Below are 15,358 nucleotides of genomic sequence, written 5' to 3'. Positions count from 1 at the left end.
AGCCTAGGTTCCTCCCGTAGGCATGCAAAATAGATGCCTAAAGTAGTAAATATGAATACCTCCCCTGAGTACCTAAAACAGAGCAGCTAGCCATTGACTCAACCTGTCCCTGAAGATACCTGAGATATTCTTCATGAAATACCTGAATTAGCAAGACAGGAAGTATACCACTGCTTTATTTTGCAGGAGCAGTTATTTCTGCAGTGAAGTGAAGAAAGCAGACGTGGACTGCTTTTGCTTTCCATAGTCCTAATGGTTGGTTTCTGCCCTGTACCCAACCCCTTTTGGAACAGAATGTGAAACAGTGCTCTAATGCAATTTAATACAAAATAACAATGCAACTGAGACAAAAAAGTTACTCCCAAAAAGAAACAAAACAAAACAAAACAAAAACCCCAAACACTAAACTGAGAATGTATTTCTCAATTCCTTTATACTGTGCGAAGACACAACCAATACCACTATATCTGGATACAGTCAAAGAAGTCAGAGCAAACTGCGCTGCAGTTCTGCAAGACACTAAGTGAGCTAGATGTCTTTAGTTGCATCTACTGGAAGGAAAAAAAAAATCAATCTACTATCAAAAGGTGCTACTGAGTTATTTTCACATTGAGATATTTATAAATAGTTGGATTCCTTCCATCCCAGCTTAAAACTGCAACTGAAATTAACTGTTATCAAAGTACAGTCAGAAGTCTGAACTTTAAAGTAAGTTTTTTACACAGTAGTGACAAAAATTGAAATTAGATAATGACATCAGTGATACTATACCATTAAATAATCTCCCTTAACTGTTACATATATGGAAGCTAGCTCTATGTTCCAAGGGCAGAGTAGAAACTAGCCAATAAGCAATACAGAGAAAAAAGTTGCTACAGCCAACATGCTTTCATGTGTGTATGTACATATGTATACAAACATACATAATATACACAGAAATATGCACTACACACACCACCCCACCTTCTTCTCTTGTTTTTACTTTTAGAAAAAAACAAAGGTAAGTAACAGATAGCCGTTCCCTTCTCTCCTGGGCCCTTAAAAGGAAAGGCATTATGGTACTTCTGTGAAGGATTACTGCAGCCAGCACTGACAGAAGAGAAAACCAAAATACAACAAACACCACCTGTTTATACAGTATCCCCCACAAGGATGCTTGTTGTGAATGCTCCTGTATCTGAGAGAGAAACGTGTTCCTGGGTTAGCCCAGGAACAGTTCTCTTCACACCACAGAGGTGCTTCTTTGAAGTAAACATAGTCTGGATAAACAAGAGCTGTACTTTAAATCCTGGAAGAAAACATAATACTCAGGAAAACAGCTGTCTATCCATACACAGGTAAATAATTCAACTAGTTTTCAGCTGTATATTGGTTAGAAAATGGCAAAACAGAAACATATATAACACACTGCAGAAGAACTGAGAGAAAACCAGAAAGCTTTTTCTTATTACAGGTGCTATTAACTGAAAGTAACAACTTACATTGACATCATGAGAATTTGATATTGAATATTGAAAATTATTAACACTAGAAGATACGCAGGCTGAAGTAATAACTAAAATAACTTTCCTTTTTTTTTAAGTTACATAGTTATGCAGAAGAGCAAACAAGTTAAAGCAGAGATGCTAGTATTCTAATAAGAAATGTTAAATATTAATAGGTACAATCCCTCATCACCAAAATAACATGTAGAAAGCAGCTTTCTGCTAAGAAAATAGCTGCCCAGCAATCTCTCTGATATAAAAATATCAGCCATAACACATGGAATTGAATGTCCTTTTGCATGTGCTTTGTGTCCAAGCAAACCTCCCCACCTCCCCAAAAAAATCCCCCCCTAAAATCCCCAAACAAAAGAAGTACTTGCATTTGCCTACATAATATGAAGTATAAATATTCCTTTCTGATAAAAGGACAGACAAAACAATTCAAAGAGAAGAAAGTTTAAACTCGCATACCTATATGTCTTGAGGATGCTGACAGAAGAATTGATCCATAAGCATAAGAACTGCAAGAAGTCCTATTTTCTACAACTCAAGTTTTCCCATACATAACAGACTGATAAACTACTTAAGCACCTGAGTGTTAAACGAGGCCTACATGAGCAAAGAGAACATAAATTAAGTAGTAACACTGAACAGTAAAAAAAAGCCAAATATAAAGTTTAACATTTTCAAATAATTTGTACTGAGTCAGTAACAGCCAATACCATCAGCGCTTTAGGAAAACTGTCTTAAAATGATACTGCGATACCTTCATGGGGGGTGATAAACAATGAGATGCCACAGTACCAACTCAATTTGAAGCAAGTATTACACTGAACAGTATCAGAACTCTTATATCCCCATATTACTGTAATATAAAGCGTCTTGTGCCAATCATATGTCCACATTGCACAATTCAGCCAATTGTCTTTCCAAACTACTGGTCCTCCATTTGTCCCTGAACAGTGCTCAGGCTGACTATCCATTCCTTTATCAGGGAGGATGGGGAGCAAGACTTGTCTTCCCCTTGACTTTTCTTCTGTCAGCAGCGTGTCTTCTTACCCCTGGCAAAAAGCAGAGTTGCCACATGCATAGGCATACTATGGGATTAGGGCATACCATAATATAACAGATTGGGATAGAAGAAAATATGGCAAAAGGAAGAGTGGGCCAACTCTACTTTGCTCTGTAATGAAGACTGCATCTCAAACTCTTTAGCAACGGATCCTGTCCTTCATTGTGAAGTGAGACTCATCTACCCCTGATAATTCACAGCAGTACACTGTGAGTAGTGCTAAGAAGATAAAGTTGACTACAAACAAAAGACATCTAAGATGACATAAATTTACATTAATTCCCAGTGTTTTTCAGAAAGGATTGTTGCTTGTTTTGGCAGATGTAAAACAAAACAGGAAAAATGTTCTGGGAAAACGTTCTGTTATTCAAAGAAATAATAGAAATAGTATATTTACTGGGAAAAACTATATTTAAAAAAAAAAACCAGATTTTTACCTTCAAGAAAAAAAGTTACTTTTTCCAGAATAAAACACATACATTTTTCAAGGACTTACTCTTCAGCTGGAACAATTTTAAAGTATTTGTTGTGGATTTAATTTTCCACACACTTCATGAATGAACTGAGGGCCTCCTTTGCACACCTCCCTATACTTTATGATTGAAACATTTTTACTGCACACATCACAGTCCTAGCTGGACAACATATCCAAAATTGTTCTCCCACCTCTCCTCCCCTCCTTCTTGCAAATACACACGTTAACTTAGTTGCTACCTGGGTGATAAATTATAACTACACTGTCTTTGTGGACAGTGCCAGAGTGCAAGCTCTGGCCCCTGGATAAAGTGGTGTGGACTGGCACCCATGTATGCTGTTTGAAATGAAGTGCTTTTGGAGGATCCCCTTCTGGAAAGGACAGGTCACATCCACACTACACCACTTGACGCCAATCTCCTGTGGGCTGCATGTGACATCCCTCTGGCCTTAGGACTTCTATATATAAACTATTCTATTCTTAATTCAACATATCCAAAATAATGATCAGTGCAATGCATCTCATGAAAGAATTGTTCATGCTGATATCATATGCTTAAGGTTTTAGGACATCGCATAAGGGCATGTAGTGTGCAAGACCTGATCACAGAATCACTAAGGTTGGAAAGGACCTTCAAGATCATCAAGTCCAACCATTAATCCAGTGCCACCGTGTCCCCTAAACCATGTCCTGAAGCGCCACATCCACACGTTTTTTGAACAGTTCCAGAGATGGTGCCTCCCCCACCTCCCTGGGCAGCCTGTTCCAATGCTTGACCACCCTCTCGGTGAAGAAATTTTTCCTAATATCCAATCTAAACCTCCCCTGGCGCAACTTGAGGCCACTTCCTCTCGTCCTATTACTAGTTACTTGGGAAAAGAGACGGTGATGATGCAGTGTTGAAGACCTGTCCTGATTAGTAGGGGCTGAAGTTGGTGTGGTCTACACCCTTACTATCTGACCAAACTACAGTGTTATACAGACATGTCCTCTCAGGAAGAGGAAGGACACACAACTGTTTCTCTCCAAGAAAGAAGTGAATCAGCTACCACATACACAGTATGGCTGACTGTGGTGACAGCACCCAAAGAACAACAAAAAAAGGTGGGGAGAGTGGAGGGAGTGAATGACTAAATCTCTCACTGTAGACAAACCACATCATTACTCTTCTGTTCAAAATGGGGGGGAGGGGAAGTTTAATTTGTTTACTTTCATTAAGCACTGTGTATCAAAGACTCTCAAGCCTCTCCAGGTGACCATTAAGTGTATCATTGTTGAAGTTTGTTCCTATTCTTGGGAGTTTTTGTGTGTGTTCTTCACTGTTTGTTTGTGGTTTTTTGTTTGTTTGTTTGGGTGGTTTTTGTTTGTTTTGTTGTGTTGTTTTTTTACAACTCCCACTCCACATCAGCAAATGAGAAAATCTTGAACTGAATGAATCAACAGAGCATTGAACAAATAGATAGAGCAGTGGACAAACCTGCCCTCATGTAACAGCAAACAACCAGAGAATACTTTTATTTAAATGTTACTGTCAGAGATGTTTTTACTGTAATGAACTAGATCCCAAGATCCCATAGTTATAAACAACATTGCCTTTTAACAGGAAGAAACATACAATTATCTAAATTAAGATATGTTATTTTCTTTTTTAAATCTTTGAAGATAAAAAGGAGATGTATTTAGATAAAGGAACTTAATGATTCAGCATATATTTTACTCATTACATCACATCTAAATTTGCTTACCTGAGTAGAAAAAGTTCCCCCCTCCCCTACTCTTTCAGACTATTTTTTCAAGGACAGTTAGCTCCTACAATAATTGTACCGCTCACCTGTATCATATTCATACAGGTTGAAGAGAGAGACCAAAATTAGTTTTAATTCATTCACTTTATCTATTCTGAAAGGCAACAGACAGCTGAGGACTGCGCTTGTTGCACTATAACCAGATACAGCATGTGCTTATCCAGCCAGAGAGGAAATGCTGAAACAGAGGAAGGGAAGAGGAGAAGGCGGCTTCAGGAACTAGTGAGAGAGGTTTAAGTATGTAAGAAAAGGTGAGTATATTAAGGAATGCATTTATTCATTAGTACAGAGTTAAACAAATTGTATTTTATTTCCTCTTGGAATTATTACTGAACAACCAATTTTCTAAAAGCATTCAACAACAGCACTCTTAATCCAAATCCTAATGTTCTGAACACCAGGAACTGTACAAGTAAACCAGGATGAAAGTTCTAGTAAGCATTAATTTACCTAACAGGGAATGCAATTTTTCTTTCAAATTTTCCTTTTATATATGCTGAAGTAGTCCATGGGATAAAGGCAGATTAGGAAGAGAACTCTGACAGAACAGAATACTTGTCCAGAGGCAAATTCCTGCTTCCTTACCATTGCTACCATTACAGTGTCACTCCTTTCCAAGTTTTATTAACTCATAAGGAAAATACTGCAGAGCACAACCACAAATATGATATTGATAACCATATAACTGGAATGCTCCTTTACAAATACACAAATGTAATTGGCTGATGAGCAATGGTTTATCTCAAAGGTCCATCTTAGCTACCAGTCATGAAGATTTTATTTTTCCCCAATCCAACTGGCAAAACTAGTTTTGTCCAGGTAGATGAAAGCCCATAAAGGCAAAAGAAAAAGGTAATTCTGCCTTTTTGATTATTAACTACCAGAAGTACACCAAAAAAAAGGGAAAAAATGGAAAAAAAAAAAAAAAGTCATAACTAGAACGTTATTTCAAAGACAAGCAGATGCTAGGTACACACAATGATACGCCTGATACTGCATATGCAGTAACTTCTGCTGCTGCCTTCAAAATCCAGAATGGACTTGCATCCTATCTTACAGCATATTTATATTTACTTCATTGTACAAAATACTGCATATAGCACAAGTCAGGGTAAATAACATTAGACCAAAATGCAGTGCTGGCTGTTGAAATTTTAGTACATCAGTTCAATCTATGCTTAAAAAGAAACATGAATATCCAGTACAAAGATTTTAATTGTTTCATTCTGATCAAGTCACCAGTACCTCTTTCATCATTCTTCAGCACACACACACTTTGAAGTTGTAGCTCATTCCTTTTCATTCCTTTAGAGTTTCATTTGTTTTATGAGTTTTTAAGATGATAATTGGTATTTAATAAAACATTAATGAATAAGCACTTTCTATCTAAGCATACAAATAACACGGTAATCTGTGCACCTACAGACAGCAGAGAGTAAACAAATTACACCTGTTTTTCTGCTTCTCCTTGTTTATTTCAAGTGCTGGAGGAACAAAGCAGTAGTCCAGACCAGAGACACACTTGTGGAGTGTGGAAATCACAGCGGAGTCTCTCTCCTCTGGCATGAAATTGTAAGAGTATTCTATAAAAGAGAAATAGATTGTGCTCTGCACTGCAAGAGCATGGGAGAGAAGGGAAGGGAATTACTTAAAGTAAACTTCAACTTTCCAGGGTTTAATACTGAGAGGTCACTGTATTGTTTTCAGTAAACACAGGCCTTTACACATACATGCACAGACTAAAATGCACTAATTAGAAACTTAGCAATAAGTTCCCTAATGTTTTGCTATGTGGATACCAAGTATCTCATCATTTAAAAAAAACCAACCAAACAAACCCCAACAAAAATGAAAACAAAAGCTGAACATCCTTAAAAGAGGGAAATATTAAAAAAGGCTAACTTTCACCACAAATGTGGAAATCTGCTAGCAGTTTCATTTATTCTGCTCTCGACACATTTTAATTTTTTTAGTTTTAGGGACTTAAAGGAAAAAATTTTATGCTACAGAACTCTTATTTCGCAAGTATGAGTGACAGGAATTTGCCTCTCCAACCAAAGGAAGGGAAGGTGCATGGGACCAGTTTAATCTCATTTGTTAAGCACTCCATCTCCATACCACAAACACTAGCGCTTACTGACCAAGCCTTCCTGCTTCACAATGTAAGAAGTGCTTCAAATACTGGAACAAATTCTAGGGTTTATATGATTTGAACATGCAGAGAGTAGCATAGCTATTGCCATGAACACAGACACCAAACAGAAAACAAAGACAATACAGGAAAGAATTCACAAACTCAAGAATGCAGGCTCATATAGGGAGCATGAAACAAAGAACTACGGGATCCCTCCACAGAACTGGGACGCAGCAAGAGCAAATTCTGTTCAAAGGCTTGAGGCTCAGTCATTTAGAAGGCAGTAAGATCAACAAACTTAGTTTAGTCACGGTTAGACTCCGTCCGAGGGAAGTGAGTGGGCTTTCTACAGGTACAGCCAGACACCCAAATAAACTCTATCACAGGATTAGAGTATAGAGATTTCTGTGAAAAAATGCGAACATTGTCTTTATTTAGAAACACTGCACAGTTGTCAACTGTCACAGTTGCATTTTCAGAACAGTTTTGAGTTAAAATAGCTGCATTAAGTAATTTTTATTGCCTTCCCTGTACTAATAACATTCAGATAGCAACGGAAGGTAAAATCTAATCTATTTTTCAACATATACACTATTAGTTTGCTGAACTACACTCCACTTGATCAAAACAGATTAGCCAGTTTCACCCTCAAACCACCAGATCATCATTACTTCTAAAAAGTAACAGGCCTCTCCTTATAGCTTTACAGATTCTTTACGATATCACAGAATTGTGTAATTACTGCATTCTGGAGGTCTTACGCCCACCAGACATAAAGGTATTGTCCTGATAAACTGTTTTAAACTTCCATAGGGAGTTTTTTGTAACTTCAAAATGGTATTTGTCCTCAAAGACCTTTTGTGTGGCTGAATTTAATAAAATGTTATTTCCAATATTTTACAAAACTATTTGTTTTTTAAGCACTAAAGTTCATGAACCTGTCTGTTCTGTGAAAGAATGTATCTAAAACTCTTGAAACTTTAACTTTTTTTAATTAACACATATGCACTGGAACAAAAGCAGATGCCAAATACTACTAAAGTAAGCCTTCTTTAATGAGATTTTGCTGCTCATGTATCAGCAGCACCACCATGTGTTAAGTGAAGAAGACATTTACTGCTGAGATTACTGGTATTGCAGAATATAGTCAATCATTTACAATTTAAGTAATTTATGTAGGCCTAAATAGTAACAATATTTTTACACCATGTTGCCATGCCAAACTTGCAAAGCCTTTAACCTATCATACCATTACAAGTAATATTAGAATTTTAAAGAGTAATAAAAAAAACCTCATTGTTTTTCCACTGCTAATGAAAGAGATGAGAAATAAATGTCCCTGGGAAGGACTAAATAAGATCTGATGTCAGATGCAGTGAATGTATTCAGTATATCACCATGTACAACTCAAGGAAAGAAGGAGGGAAGAAAGAAAGAGAGAAAGAAAAGGCTTGTTCACTAGAATGGTATTACGACTGGCATAAATTAATACTTCAGAAACACTGTAAAACTAATTGTAATACTGCTTAGAGCTAAAGTTACAGTAGTGTTAGTGTACTTTATACTTAGTTTATACTATACATAAATACTTCTTGAGAAGGTGTATTGAAGGTCAAAATTTACAAAATTTGAGATTATTAGGAGAGCATTTATTAACATTACTTACACTAACACGGGTTTTCCTGATATCTTAGGGCTGTTTAAAACTTCTATCATGGCTTGCTTTGTTTCTTCCATTCGTGCAATATCGCTGGAATCCACAACAAATATTACACCATAGGACTCAGCATAGTAATTTCTCCAGATATTTCGAATTCGTTTTCCACCTCCTAAATCAAAGATGGTGACTTCAAAGCGTCCCTGTTTAAGGTCGATCTTGGAAAACCCAACTGTTGGAGCCACATCTTCAGGAGACTCTGTCAGAGTTCAAAGAAGAAAGCTTTCAGTAAAGTAACTTAAAAAGTAACTTTTTTAAAGTAACTTTTCAGTAAGCGTCCTTAGTTATTTAAAGAAGATTTCGCATTGTGATTTGTGTAGCAAAACATTTATTTTAAAAACATGGAGCAACCCCTCCCTGTTAAGTGACACCATATTGCTAACCACGTATTTTTTTACATTAAGATTTTCCATCTCATCAGGTAATTTCAAATATACACATTAGTCTCTCAATCAGTTCCTTTACATTAATTGGGGGGAGGGGGGCAAAAATGTAGTTTTTAATATTTAATGCCACAGTTAAATTGCAGTGGTGTTCAGTGTACTGCAGTTTTTACTTTCCCCCTCACCACCAATGCTCCCATCTGAATAGTTATATAGCATTTGCATGTATTAATCCAAGTTTGAGAAGGAAAACAAACAAAACAGTTAATGCATTATGACCTGGGAAGTCTTGTGCTCTGCCAAATTTTGTCTTTCTCCCTTGTGGTTGCCAAAACAGCTTCAAAAGTTGAAACCAAGGGCTGAGATGAAGGGACTGAAACCACATTCTTCTGAGATATAAACTACTTGATTGCCTTTATTTAAGATCAGGTTTTGGCCTTTGTTCATTTCTGTATTTTTATTTTATTATTTTTAGTTTGCCATGCAATATGCTAAAAATCTATAGCTTTATATTTAACACTTTTGCTTGATGTCTCCCTTTCCACAGGGCAAAGAAAGCCTGCACTTGCCTCACGCCACTAACCTGCCTCTGCAGGGGTGAGTTAATTGGATCTCTGCAACTATTTTATGTAGCTTGGTAGCATAAAGCAGAAGAAACAGATGAAAAATTCAACTTGTTGAGAGGAAGAAGTGAAGGCATGGTCAAAAGCACTGAGCTCTGAAGAGCAGTGCCAAACCTAAATCACCTTCTGCTACCATGTTCCCTTTTTGAGTGAATCCTTCACACACAGCCAAGATGGGGATTCAGAACAGACCCCTTGGCCAGAAAGTGTAAGCCAAGACTCAGCAAGAGAAGGGTCTGGGACCCCCATCTGTGAAAAACTACAGCTTCAAAACTCAGACGACTTTATTTTGAAGAACATTTTGCACTGTGAGCCGCCAGTATGTGCTCTTACAAGAGACAAAAATGTGAATATGAGGATTGGTTAAGGATGAAAGTTATTGATGGTGCTGAACGTAAGGGGATATTGCTGAAACATCTGCTCCTATTATACGGTGAGGTGTCCAATAATAAACAGTCTTCAATGTAAAAACAGGGCCTGCCATATAAGCTGTAGATCCATTTTGGCAAATATGACTTTGGTGACCATGCCAATTTGCCTAGGTTTAAGAGTCCTAAGAACTTCAACCCTGAAGACTAAATGAAGGTTCTAATCTCTGCAAGCCCTGTTAAGGTAAAAAAAAAAAAAGTTTTCTAAGGCAAGCACTATTGAAGCCCTGGGAAAAAGTCACAGAAGTCAGAACTACTTTTTCCTGGAGTTTCCCTTCAGAAATACCCATTTTATCCCACTTTTTCCCAGAAAAAAAGGATTTCTAGAAATAACTGTGACATTTAGCTGATAAAAGCATTAAAGTTGATTTTGAAACAGAATGGAAGGCTAGATAATGAAACACTCATGTTTTCAGGGCAAAAATTCAGGAATATAAATGAAAGAATATTCACAACTTTATGCATAATTTAGCAAGTCCGTGACATGCGTAAACAGAAAGTCAAGATGGAGTCTCCAAGTCTGCCGAAACACTACTAAGTACACTCTTGTTATTACACAAGATGAAAGTTATTTAGAAAGACAATATCAAAAGGGCGGGGCGGGGGGGGAACCACAGATAATCTTTGTTTTCATAAGCACAAGTTTTATCTCAAATTATATCCTGCTTGCATGTGTCACTGGATAGTACAAAGTATCCTCCAATATCAAGTGGTCTCGTACTGAAGTAAGTGCCTAGAAAATTGCTAGTACTTTTCCAGTGATAAATAATGCTATAAGATACATATCACTAGAACCATCCTTTATGTTACATACATACATACATATGCAATTTTCTTATTTTGAACGTTTTTCTCATTATACACACTTACAACACTGATTTTTATATAAAGTTTACTGATGTATGTGCGTTAATGTGTGGTTACCTGAAAGCAACCTCAGCACATGCACACAAGGAAAAAAAATAATAAAAAAAAAATCAGGTCCACTTATTTCTCTAATGTATAGTAAGATACGAAACACATCATTAACCAGAATATTTTGTATCATTGCATTAATTTAAAGTAATTATTAATTAGAATGTGGTCTAAGCCTTCAGAGTTTTTGTCCTACACTTTCTTTCACTTAAAAGCAACTGATGGAGACAGACAGCTTGTTGTAGTTACAACTTTCCTTTAGCTATTTATTGAACTACTGGAAAAAACCTTCCTCTAGGCCAAAAATACCCTATGATGCTCACGAAATTTAAACAAGAACCCAGAACAGATTTTGTTGCGATTTAGGATTTTGCAGAGTTAACAATACAGTGGTAAACTCAAAGCACATAAGCACCAAGGTACTCTGAACATTCGGTCTTAGTGTTTCCAAGATAATTAAACACCCCTATGGACTAATTTTTTCTGTCTCAGTGGACTAAAGGCTCTAATGCGGCATGGTGCAATGTCCTTTAAGAGGCAACTCTCTCCATACTATCTACCTTGCCTCTGCACAGTACTACTACCTTTGAAAAAGATGTAGTAGAATGGTAGCAACTTTGATGAACTACCACCGACTTGGGCCTAGGTTAGCTCAACATGATGTTAAGTGCAATGGCCAATGAGCAAACGCAGAGGTTGCTCTGCTGTTTCTCTATAGCATAAAGTATGTTACTGGGAGCACCTACTTTTTAAGTCACCTTAGCATGACTTGCTGGATATAAAAAAAAAAAAAAAAAAAAAGGATCTTTGTTTCAAAGGTAAAACCCCTTAATTTTTCTCTCATCTGCAGGTCTTCACACAGTGGGGACTGTGACATGCTCACTTTGGCAACCACACTTGTACCACTTCTGGTGGTACAATCACCAAAATTTGCTTTCAACAATATGGGAGGAAGAAATAAAATAACAGATGAAGCAATATTTTTAGATTAATATGATGGAAAATTGGTAATTATACTCTCTCCTTCAATGCTCCATTTGGATGATAAACAAATTAATTGCTTACCTCCTTGAATTCCTCGGACTGTAGCAGTTTTACCAGCATTATCAAGGCCCACCATTATTAGTGTCACCTTCCTCCATAAGGAGAAAAAAAAAAAAAAGATATTTCAAGTCTTTTTTTCCTCTAGTTAGACATCACTGATTAAGTTTTTTAATACATGCATAGCAAATTTACCACAAAGTAGTAGAAAGAATAGGTAACAAAATACAAAGTAGCAGGCATTGTTACAATGGTATATCTGGTATTCAATATATCAAACCATCTGATTAGAGAGAAGAGCAGAACAAGGTATGAAATGAGAAGTCTAATATTGTGCTGTAAGTTTCACATAAGACAATGATGTTGCTTTCAACTTGTATTTGCCTGCTGAAATTTAATTTCATGGCACTGTAAATTTTACCTTTTTTTTTTTGTATGTCGTCATGGTCTCTTTAACAATTTCTGTAATTTCATTTCCATTCCCCTGTATTCATTTCCCTCTCTGCCTCAAAGTTGTGCCTATACTAGAAATTTATTTCTGTCTCAACCAGTGCATCTGAACAACACTATACAGTATACACCACTTGTGTAGACAACATCAGATGCTGTAAATAAGCGGCACTGGTACTCATCATGCCTTTATGTCAAGCAGGCGCAACATAGACTGCAAATGTGCAAACCAGTGGTGTTGAGTATGTACAATATATGTACAATACCTTAGCAAACTGGTATACAGGTTAGAATTTACACCAGAATAGTACTTTACGCAAAGCAATAGGAAAAACATATCTATGTGTATACCTCAATTGTTCCTCCTATTCACAAAGACTCAGGGGAATCAAAGGAATTTAGTTAATTTTATACCCCTTAAAAATGAAGGAATACTAAATACATTGTTATTTCCAGTCTTAAAAGTGTAACAGCATCATACATGAAATATAATTTATGCAAGTTCTTTCAGAAGACCCAAAAAACTCAGAGAAAAGAACCTAAAAATTAACAGTAGGATGACAGTAAATTATACTTTAACAGTAAGCTAAAATCAGAACAGCCATGAACATTTATAAACTCACAATTGTCTATATAATACATTGGTGGTGTCAGAAAGCTACTCAATTCAATATTGTTCTTTGAACAGCAGCACCTTCTATAAAACCTAACCTTTGTAGCATTGGAAAAAAAAAAGCAAATCCTCCTACGTGACTGTTGTAGTATAAGTAAGTGTGGTGTATCCTTTATTTCTCTTCTCCATAGTTTGTCAATAGTTTGTTTCAAACTGTGCACTATCTGTGCATATCTGCTAATTGGAGGGAAAAGGATGCAGGATGTCAAAGTAAAAGTAACAGAAACAAATGAGAACAGTAAGCAAGAATGGATCACCAGGCTACCCACAAAATGCAATATTAAGATAGTTAGATAATAGTAAGAAAACTGGTATTACACTGGGGCTACAGTCTACTGTTTTAACATATTATACTTCTGAATCTCAAAATGCAGAAACTAAATCAGCAAGACAAAAAACAAATAAACTTTACATAAGCATTCTAGGATCACCCCATAAGGCTCAACTTGAGGAAACAGTATACAAAGGACAATATTTTGAACTTTATACTTTCCTGAAGTCAGAAACAAAGTACCTGAATTAGACATGATTAATATTTCATTTTTAAGTTCAGAAGATGTATCGATTCTCTCTTGGAGAAAAAAAATGATGGCTTTTGTCTCAGAATTAAAAAATATGAAATGTTATATAGCAAATAAAGTAAAACATAGGTGAGAGGACATGAAATACAGTTTAGGAAGGTCAGCACAGAAATGTAAAATACTTTCACATGTTTACCTGACAGGTTCCTGCCACCGTTTTAACCAGCTGCAGCAATTGGCCATTAGACTGAACATCCCTCTTCACTCGCCATCCAGAGCCACGAAAGCTACAGAAACAATGTGGATAGGCCGAAACTACCCAAGAAGACTGGGAGAGAGACCGTGGAGGCCCAGGTGTTGTCTTATCGCTGCTAGCAAGGAACAAAAAAAGCAACAACAACAAAAAAAAAGAAACACATAGTTAGCCCCTACATATAACCAAGGCGAGCCATTCCCCTTACCAGTAGCCTGTTTATTCAGAGTGTGTCATATTCAGTCAGTCCCATGACGGTCTCATTATGTCTCTCTCTTTTCCACCCTCTCACACTTTGTCTGCCCCCATCTTACATATCTGGGCAGCAACAACACAGTACTCATACAAAATAATAATGCAAGACCACTGCACATAAAGAAACCTGCAAGTTAGAGCAGTAAGACACATGAAGCTATGAAATTCCAGTGCTTGCCTCACTAACACATCCTACAGCTCTGCTGATTGACAGAAAATAAGGACCAATTTCAAGCATGAGTAAGATTTGTAATAATATAACAGGATAAGACATTAAAAGCAAACAAAGAATATCCTACCCATTAAGTATATTCATTTAACTGTCAATTTCTTTTACACAAAAAGGTTCTACAACAAGGAAACTTGTTGGGATCACCCTGCAAGGACTCGACCTTGAGGAGAAGGAGCTGTGGCATTGAGAAGCTGGTAAGCAGCTGGACATCTGCAGGGCTCAACCTTGAGAAGGAGCTGTGGTAAACTAAGAGGAAGCAAAGGAGCGCGTGGACATCTGCAGGCAGCGAATCCTGACTGTGTGAGAAGCGCGTGGACTGTGTAGTAACCAATCAGGACACATTTTGTGTCTCATGAGAGAGCTGTAACTGTATAAAAAGCAAGTGTCTGTAGCAATAAACGTCTTTGGCTTGAATGCCCATCAGAGTCTGTGCCTTAATACTCCACAAATGGCGCCCTGAATTGGAACTTGAATCGTGGTAAAGAGAACAACCGGTGGAGTAGCCCAGCTGAACGAGGAAAGAAGCAGCGGGACAGAGAGCTGCAGTCCGGACGAATAATCACCAAAGAGGTGAGCAGCTGGGGATGTGAAGTAATGGGGTCGCAAATATCCTCAGAAGAAAAAGAAATCCTTTGTATTACAGTAAAAATTTTGAAGAAAAGGGGGATTACTTATGATGAAACAACGCTACGATTATTGTTAGCATTTTTGAAGAGCCAGGGTCTAGCAGCAGACTCTGCAACAGCTTTTGAGCTAGATACTTGGGAGAAAGCAGGGAAATTGAGGTTTGACACAGCCTCCAAAGGGGATCATGTGGCTGCGAAAGTGTTAACAACCTGGCAATTAGTTAACGACTCTGTAAAGGTGATAAAATCAGAGCAGACAGCAGCGGCAGCA

General features: G+C 37.1%; 1 protein-coding gene across 1 annotated transcript in view; it reads right to left on the bottom strand.

Annotated features, from left to right (window-relative positions):
- Positions 1-14,057, bottom strand: part of ARL13B (ADP-ribosylation factor-like 13B) — a 46,299-nt gene extending 32,242 nt beyond the window's left edge. Inside the window, exons 1-3 of the mRNA XM_010282727.1 lie at positions 13,918-14,057; positions 12,102-12,172; positions 8,637-8,886 (exon numbers count right to left, since the gene is read on the bottom strand). Coding sequence (XP_010281029.1) covers positions 8,637-8,886; positions 12,102-12,172; positions 13,918-13,976 — 380 coding nt within the window. The 5' untranslated portion in view covers positions 13,977-14,057. The remainder of the gene's footprint in view (positions 1-8,636; positions 8,887-12,101; positions 12,173-13,917) is intronic.
- Between the last annotated feature and the right edge of the window lie 1,301 nt (positions 14,058-15,358).

Source organism: Phaethon lepturus, unplaced genomic scaffold (genome assembly GCF_000687285.1).
Source record: "Phaethon lepturus isolate BGI_N335 unplaced genomic scaffold, ASM68728v1 scaffold5762, whole genome shotgun sequence".
Taxonomy (NCBI): Eukaryota; Metazoa; Chordata; class Aves; order Phaethontiformes; family Phaethontidae; genus Phaethon; species Phaethon lepturus.
Note: the sequence above shows the minus strand (reverse complement) of the source record. Positions and strands in the feature narration are given on the sequence as shown.